The sequence below is a fragment of the Phocoena phocoena genome, chromosome 6 (assembly GCF_963924675.1).
Source record: "Phocoena phocoena chromosome 6, mPhoPho1.1, whole genome shotgun sequence".
In the NCBI taxonomy this organism is placed as follows: Eukaryota; Metazoa; Chordata; class Mammalia; order Artiodactyla; family Phocoenidae; genus Phocoena; species Phocoena phocoena.
In genome coordinates, this window is record NC_089224.1 from 18,773,861 (window position 1) to 18,783,256 (window position 9,396).

Genomic DNA, 9,396 nt, shown 5'->3' on the forward strand with positions numbered 1-9,396 from the left:
TGCTGTTAATACTTTCTCATTGTCTTTAATTTTTGTCAATTTGATTAATGTGTGTCTCAGTGTGTTCCTCCTTGGATTTATCCTGACTGGGCCTCTGCAGTTCCTGGACTTGGGTGACTGTTTCCTTTCCCATGTTAGGGAAATCTTCAGTTATTATCTCTTCAAATATTTTCTCAGGCCCTTTCTCTCTCTCTTCTTCTGGAACCCCTATAATGCGAATATTGGTGCATATAATGTTGTCCCAGAGGTCTCTTAGACTGTTCTCATTTCTTTGCATTCTTTTTTCTTTATCTGTTCTGCAGCAGTGATTTCCAACAATCTGTCTTCCAGCTCACTTATTTGTAAGTCTGCCTCATTTTTCCTGCTATTGATTCCTTCTCATGTATTTATATTTCAGTTATTGTATTGTTCAACTCCCTTCTCAAAGCTTCTAGTGCATTATTAAAGATTTCGTCTATCTTCTTCATCTGTGCCTCATTCTTTTCCCAAGATCTTGGATCATCTTTATTATCATTATTCTGTGTTCTTTTTCAGTTACGTTGGCTATCTCTATTTCACTTAGTTGTTATTCTGTGGTTTTATCTTGTTCCTTCGTCTGGGCCATACTTCTCTGCTGTCTTATTTTATCTAACTTTCTGTGTTTGTGGTCTCCATTCCTCAGTTTGAAGGACTGTAGTTCCTTTTGCTTCTGGTGTCTGCCCCCTGGTCGGTGAGGTTGGTCCAGAGACTTGTGTAGGCTTCCTGGTTGGAGAGACTGGTGCCTGCCCACTGGTGGGTGGAGCTGGGTCTTGTCCCTCTGGTGGTCAGGGCCTTGTCAGGGGGTTTGTTTAGAGGCAGCTGTGGGGTTAGGAAGACTTTAGGCAGCCTGTCTGCTGGTGGGTGAGGCTGTGTTCCCACCTTGTTGGTTGTTTGGCCCGAGGCATCCCTGCACTGGAGCCTGTAGGCTGTTGGTTGGGGCCAGCTGTTGGTGCCAAGATGACGATCTCCCAAAGAGCTCATGGTGATGATTATTTCTTGAGGCCTCCGCCAGCAGTGTACTTGCCCCCACAGACAGGCACGGCCAACCCCCGTTTCTCCAAGAAACCCTCCAAGACCCACAGCTATGTCTGGCACAGGCTCCTATGGAGTCACTGCTTTGCCCTGGTTCCTAGTGCACATGAAACCTTGTGTGTGTCCTCCAAGAATGGAATCTCTGTTTCCTCCAGTCCTTTGGAGCTCCTGAACTCAAGCCCCACTAGTGTTCAAAGCCAAATGCTCTGGCAGTGCCTCCTCCTGATGCCAGACCCACAGGCTTGGGAGCCTGACATGGGGCTCAGAATTCTCACTCCTCTGGGAAAACCTCTGCGATATAATTATTTTCCAGTTTATAGGCCACCTACCCAGTGAGCATGGGATTTGATTATATCACAGAAGCTCCCCTCCTACCGTCTCGTTTTGGCTTCTTCTTTGTCTTTGGGTGTAGAATATCTTGTTTGGTAGGTTCAAGTCTTTTTTGTCAATGGTTGATTGCAGTTGTGATTTTGATGTTTTCATGAGAGGAAGTGAGCTCAAGTTCTTCCACTCCGCCATCTTGTCTCCTGCTCCCCACCCCATACTTAGTCATTTTTGATAGTGTGCTACATATTGTGATTTTTGCGTTGTTGGCTGCTAGATTTTGTGATATTTGTTTAAATTCTTTGGGGCATTTTTTGGGGGAGTAGTAAATTAATTGAGAATAATTTTAATCTTTTCAGTGCTTGCTTCTAATGTAATTTTTTTTTTTTTTTTTTTTTGCGGTACGCGGGCCTCTCACTGTTGTGGCCTCTCCCGTTGCGGAGTACAGGCTCCGGACGCGCAGACTCAGTGGCCGTGGCTCACGGGCCTAACCGCTCCGCAGCATGTGGGATCTTCCCGGACCGGGGCACAAACCCGTGTCCCCTGCATCGGCAGGTGGGCTCTCAACCACTGCGCCACCAGGGAAGCCCCTAATGTAATTTAATTCAAGTAAATCATTTAAATTAACTCAGTATTTGCTTGTTATTTCAGGTCTAGAGCATTCTTTAAGACTAACTTGGTCACAGTAGTAGGACAATAATACTCTTGGATACAGAGCATCTAATACCTCACATAGTAGAAGATCTTTCCACTCTTTCCAAACATCCTGTCTCTGTGTATGCTTGGGAATTTTTCTACCTATTGTGTTTGGGTTCTTTTTCCTGCATTGTTGGAAGCTTTCTTATATGAATATACAAATTTTACTCAAGGTGACCTTTCTGTTAGAGCTTCCTGCCTCTCTCTCAGCGTACCTCTTTCCTCTGAAATATTTTACTCCAGAAATTCTAATTGTTTTGGCTTTCCTGAACTCTGAACTTTGCGTTCTGTAGTTCAGCAGGCTGTGATTTGGTGTCTTCTTTCTGTACCATAACCTAGAAATTCTGTTTCTTTCCCTTCTCTCAGAGGTCCTTGTTTTCCAGTGCCATTGTCTCATGTGTAATCCCTAAAGGTCATTATTTTATTGATTTTGTATGGTTTCCAGTTGATTGGCATGTACCATTATTCCTCTTACACCATGATGGTCATGATTGGAAGTTCCTGTGCAGAGCCTTATTTAAACCTCTGTACATGTAGACTCAGTGTTATGTATCCTTATGATTCAGGGCTTTAATGAGATCAATTCCTTTTTAGATTCAGAAAAAAACTATATTGTAGTTTCCTCTCCAAAGGAAAGGTCAAATGAGCACCATCACTTTGCTACTCCTATAACTATTCCTTCCTTCACATTCATGTGCATTAAAGCCAGTTCAGCTGATCTAAATGCCATGTTATTTCCCATTTACAGGGTATTATTTTACAAAACCAGATGTAATCATCAAGTTGGAGCAAGATGATCCATTGTTACTAGAGGAAGAATTTCTAAACAAGAGCCATGCAGGTGAGTTGAGTACTTTAGACACAACTCCAGGGGAAGTTAGATCCAAAATGGTCAGTTAGAGGTGAAATAGTTTAAACACTTTTCTTTGTGAGGACTTATATCTTGAAGTGTGTAAAGAGTATACCAAATATGATGTAAATGAGTGTGTAAGAAAAGGGATGGAATATTAGCACATTGATTTTCTCATCTTGCAAATAGTAAGCTTCAAGATACAGTACAAACCCAAATACATAGATGATTATTCTAAATATAAATGATATAAACATTTCCATTCAAACATGCAATTTAGCAGTCATTCACATGGGGAATTTTCTTCAGTTTTATGCATTGTTACTTTAGAAGTCAAGAGTCAGTAAATCATGTATTTGGTCCTGGTTTCTCTGTTGTTTCTGTGGCCTCTTTAATATCTCTACACTAGACCATTTCATAATGATTACAGCACCTTTATGATAGGTTTTAATAATGAGCTGATCAAATTTCAAAAAATACTCATGAGATTTTTTTTGGCATTATATTAAACCTTGAATTTAACTTTGAAAAATTGAATTCAGCCTTGACTGAGATTAGTGAATCCTGAATTATTTTTATATGTTTTCTTAATTTACCACTTTATATTTCTGATTTTCCAAATTAATTTTAGGTATGTCTCAAATACAGTCTAATAGCATTTTCTTTTAATAGTTTACATTAGCCCATTCATATTGATCGGCAGTTACTTCTAAATGCTGTTTCTGTGTATAATGTTACAGAAGCTCTTCAGTAATAGCCCTGCTTTCTTTTCTTTTTAGAATAAGTGTGTTTTTCTCCTAATAACATAGTTAGGTTGTACTTTGGCTTAAGGTGTGACCATAAAAATTTATAATCTCATGCAATTGCTTAATGATCCATTTATTTAGACAATGTCTAGTAATCACCTGATGTGTAAACGGTTATGAAATTAAAATGCTTACTTTCTCTTCCTTCCCATTTTTTAACACCCAACTTTAGTTTCTTTTATAATCTCTCTTAGTTTTTACCTGTTCAGTATCATTGTGACCGTTAGATTTGTCAGCTGTAAGTTATGTATTTGGCTTCCTAGCTTTTCAAGATGTGAAAAACATCAGGATTACATCTCATTACTTTTGTTACATCTTACTTTTCCGATATTGAATATATTTTTTCTAAACGTCCAAATTCTTAAGGCCTCTAAAAGAGAGTTGTAAAACAGCACAGAAATGAGAGTAATTAATTACTATACATTTTATGAGTGATGTGATGTGTAGTGATGCAGAAACTTGTGCTTAAGAAAGACCTGATGTTTTTCTGATCCAGTCATATTCTGTTTCTTTATGAGAATGATAATTCCATGGGTGGTCACTCTGTACTATTTCTTATCATGGACAGAATAGTTGTATGTATATTTATGCTAAGTTTCATATTTTTATAGCCATGAGGAGACAAATCAAACAGTGGGAAATGATATTTGTTATAAATATACCTCAGAAAGAATTTATTTCTATAATACGTAAGGAATTCAGCTCTTAAGACAGATATCTCCTTAGTATGGCCTTCCATGACTATCGTATTTTAAATGTCACTCCTGTGTCAAATAGTCTTACTTCCTCCTTTTTTCTGTTTCATTTTTCTCCCAACCACTCAACACCTAATATACTATTGTGAAGTATGAATTTTTCCCTCTGTCTCTTTCCACTGGAATATAAGCTCTCTGAGAGCAGATATTTAAAATATTTTATTTTCTGATTCAGTACCTGAGACAAAAACTTGGGATTCAAATGTATGTTAAATATTAAACTACTAAAATTGTTAGTAAAAAGGTAAGCAACCCATTTAAAAAAGAGTCAAAGTCCATAAAGAGGCATTTCTCAAAGAAGGGGATGAAGGGCATAGATGAAAAAAAAAAAATGCTTACTCTGGGAAGCACAAATTCAGATCAGATCACACTGTAGTATGATGTTCTTCCCACTCAATTTTCAAACATGGAGAAGTTTTATGATTCCAAGAGTATGATGATATGCAGGGAATCATCAACAAGGCAGGAGCGGTATTAATTGGTATTTGGGAAAACAGATTAGCATTTTCTTTAAATTTTAACATACCTGTTCCCCACGACTCAGTAGTTTCACTCCCAGGTTTATCTTCTAGAGTTTCCTATACATTTTCACTGGGAAACAAAATAAGATACTTTTCATACAACATTTGTAAAAAGCCCAATTTTGGAAGGAACCTCAATACTAATTTACATGTGAACTTAAAGTTAAATCATGATATAATAATACAATGGAATATTACGCACTGCAGGACAACCATGGTCTGTGAAGCTAAAATGAAAATTATGCATATGAAATCAAGCAGCAAAAGTCTGTTGGTAGAAAAATGCCATATAAATAATGGTCAGAAACAAAAAACTGAATAGTATCTTGTTATTTGGAACAGAATGTTAAAACATACACACATACAAAAATTAAGATGTACTTAAAATGAATGTGTGTGGGTAAATTATTTGGTGTATTATAATGCACCAGAAAAGAATATTCCCTACTTTATTCCTGCCTCTTCTGGGACATTATATATAATTAATATTGTGTAGTTACATTGGATTGACCATAAGGTTGGAGAGAGGTATTTCATACGTATTGATGCAGCAGTCAAATTTCTTTGACTAAGCCAGTGTAACTGAGAGTGGTCTGGGTAGCTCTGAAACATACTGCATTTAAAAAAATATGTATATATATATATATATATATATATATATATATATATATATATATATATATATGTATGTGTATATTTTTTTTTTTTGGCTGCATTGGGTCTTTGTTGCTGTGCACAGGCTTTCTCTAGTTGCAGCGGGCGGGGGCTACACTTCATTGTGGTGCACGGGCTTCTCTTGTTGCAGAGCACAGGCTCTAGGCACATGGGCTTCAGTAGTTGTGGCTCACGGGCTCTAGAGTGCAGGCTCAGTAGTTGTGGCGCACAGGCTTAGTTGCTCTGCAGCATGTGAGATCTTCCCGGACCAGGGCTCAAACCCTTTTCCCCTGCATTGGCAGGCAGATTCTTAACCACTGCACCACCAGCAAAGTTCCATAGTGCATTTTTAAGGACTACTAATTTATATCATACCACAGAGGAGTGCAAAAATAATCAGAGAATGAGAGTTCTGTTTCAGATTTAGGAGCACAAAGCTGCATGAAATATATTTTATAGGCTCTAAGAAGGTATCAGTTGAAAGAGGAACCATTATTTTAGGGGTAGCTAAAAAACTGTCAACATGCCATTAATTTTAAGATGAATCCTGATTTAAGTGATAATAATTTGCTTAAAAATGTGTGTGCCTCAATGTGCACGTGTGCTCTCCATCTATTCATTGTTAAGATGAATGGTATAGGCAGTACTTATTGTGAGAGTGTAAACTAGTGTTGGGGAGCTCTAAGAAGGTATTTTCTTGGTCAAGTTTAGAGAATAGTATTGCCTCAAAAGATATCTAGATTAATCTTTAATCCTTAAATTGGGATATAGAGTTACTTAGAGAAAGGATTGTGAGTAGAAGATAAATGTTGAAACTGAAAAATATTATTGTAGATAAGGAACCACTGATAGGAGACAAATAGCCTGGCCAGGCTAGATTGGAAAATATGGAGTTGTAAAATGGTAGCTAGAATATCTAATGTGCCTGGAGTTGTTAAAAAAAAAAAGTTGTTTTCCAGAATGATGCCACTTAACTCCTGTTTTCTGTTGTATTTAGAGTAGTGTGTTCAGTGCCACCTTAGGTTTTAGCATAGGGCTGGCATTTTACATCAAAGGTTAAAATAGCCTAGGTAAGATGAGTCACACACATGAAAGAAACTTTTATGTGAAATGAATAAAAAGGGTATTTCTAAATAGGCTTTTGGAAACAGGTTGAAACATGCTATTTAAGGATCTCAGCTAATAGAAACTAAGTATGTTGAGAAGTAGGTGGAATGCTTATATAGAGATTAGTCATGGTTAAGACTAGTTTCAAGAGAGTGAGTAATCATAGTGAAAGTGGAAACTTATGATTTGATGTTCAAGAGAGGTTTGTTGTTGAACAACCCTGGTATAGTAAACTAAGGCATTAGAGCCAGCATATAGAAGTGAATTCATTCTAGGTCAAATTATGGTTTTACCTCTCATCACTTTTACACTTCTTGTACATTTGTATTTCTGTGAATAACTCCAGGAGGATTTGAGCTTGAGCTATAGAATTGTTTCTATAATCAGGAGAAAATTAGTGCAATTATAAATTTATTTTAGTGTTGATGTGTTTAGAATAGAAAAGGGGGGACTCCAGCCGGAAGCTTGTATACTTCCCACTGTAATCTCTAGTTGGAAGTATAAGGACCTGGACGTTGTTATTCTTCCTCAGTCCAATCCCTTCTTTGATCTATCATTTGAAAACCCTTGTTAACTGATTTTTCTTACAATTCTACCTACTGCTCATAATCAGTCATCCCAGTCTCTCATTTTCAGATTTCCTGAGTGAACCACTTTTGAGAGTCCTATTATCTATTTACCATTCATTTCCTTATTTTTAAAATGCCAACTGTATAGTAATAATCATCATAATTTTGTTGCCCTTTTTTCTCAAGGAGTATAGGAATAGTATAAACATTTGGAATGTTTATTTCAGGGAGACTTGGTGCCTAGAAAGCAAATAATTAAATACAATATAGCACATATATATAAAGGCTGCATCCTATAAGAAATGTGTTTAATGTTCATAAGACATTTTAATTTTCTTTATTTTATAAGACAGCAAACTTGATAACCTCTTAGAGAAAAGTCTGGCAAATCAAGGAAAATACTTGCAGGAAGACTTTTTTGCTCAACTTCAGAATAAAGACACAGTTGAGAAAACTTTCCGCCAGGAGTTACACTGCAGAGAACATCAGAGCACTCACTCAGAAATAAAGACCTTTGAAATTGGAGGAAACTTAAGCCCTGATGCAGCCCTTATCATTCCCCAGAAATGTGACACAAAAGGGAGCTTCCGTCATGATACCATATTTTGGCAAACCTCGCCCACTCAGTCTACCTTTAGTGTACATCAGAGAACTCAAATAAGGGTGAAACCCTATGGATGTAAAGAATGTGGAAAATCCTTCTCTAGGAAGTATTACCTCATTGGACATCAGAGAACTCATACTGGGGAGAGACCTTATGCATGTAATGAATGTGAGAAAACTTTTACCCACACGTCACACCTCAGAGATCATCAGAGAACTCATACAGGGGAGAAACCGTATGAATGTAGTGAGTGCGGGAAAGCTTTTAGCCATAAGTCAACCATAAAAAGACATCAGAGAAGTCACACAGGTGAGAAACCCTATGAGTGTACTAAATGTGGAAAAGTCTTCTATACAAAGTTTCACCTCACTGAGCATCAGAGTAGTCACACAGGGGCAAAACGCTATGAATGTAGTGAGTGTGGAAAATCTATCTGTAGGAAGTCATACCTCGTTGTGCATCAGAGAATTCACACAGGGGAGAAACCCTATGAATGTAATGAGTGTGGAATATTTTTCTATAGGAAGTCATACCTCACTGGACATCAGAGAACTCATAGTGGGGAGAGACCTTATGCATGTAATGAATGTGAGAAAACTTTTACCCACATGTCAAACCTCAGAGAACATCAGAGAACTCATACAGGGGAGAAACCTTATGAATGTAGTGAGTGTGGGAAAGCTTTTAGCCATAAGTCAACCCTAAAAAGACATCAGAGAAATCACACAGGGGAGAAACCCTATGAGTGTAATACATGTGGAAAATGTCTCTCTAGGAAGTCTCACCTCACTCGGCATCAAAATTCACACAGAACAAAAACCTTAACAGTGTAGTAAGTGTGGAAAATCCTTCTGTGAAAATTCTCACCTACCTCTGCATCAGCGAATTCACGGAGGAGAAACCCAATGAATGGGTTGAATGTGAGAAAGCTTTAACTAGATGCCAGTCCTAAAGGTTTCAGAGAACTCACACTGGGAAGAAATCCTATTAGTAATGAACGTGAGAAAGTTTTCCCCTATAAACTGAACCTCAGAGTACATCAGACAGTCCCCACGTGGGAGAAACCTTATCAACGCAGTAAACTTTAGAAAACTTAAAGCAGCAACCCAGGCCTAAGAACACATCAGAGAAGTCACACGGGGAAATCCCATTAACATGATGAATATGGGAAAGCTTTTAGCCAGAAGTCAGGTCTTAGGACACATCAGACTGAGAAACTCTATGAATGTAATGGATATGGGGAAACTTTGACTGTAAGTGCAGCATCAGAGAACTCAGGGGAAGAGCAATGAATATAATAAACCTGGAAATTTTCTCTTCGAGAAATCAATCAACAAAACTCACAGAGAAATCCCTCATGTGCATTGTGTATGGATAGTGTTTCAACCAGATTTCAGCCCTCATTGGACATTAGAGGACTCACACAAGAGGTAAATCCTTGAAATTAATCACTTATGAAC

General features: G+C 37.7%; 1 protein-coding gene across 1 annotated transcript in view; it reads left to right on the plus strand.

Moving 5' to 3' along the window:
- Positions 1 to 8,769, plus strand: part of LOC136124998 (zinc finger protein 420-like) — a 96,013-nt gene extending 87,244 nt beyond the window's left edge. The window contains 3 exon segments of the mRNA XM_065879857.1: positions 7,960 to 8,116; positions 8,119 to 8,294; positions 8,376 to 8,769. Coding sequence (XP_065735929.1) covers positions 7,960 to 8,116; positions 8,119 to 8,294; positions 8,376 to 8,769 — 727 coding nt within the window.
- Positions 8,770 to 9,396: the final 627 nt, after the last annotated feature.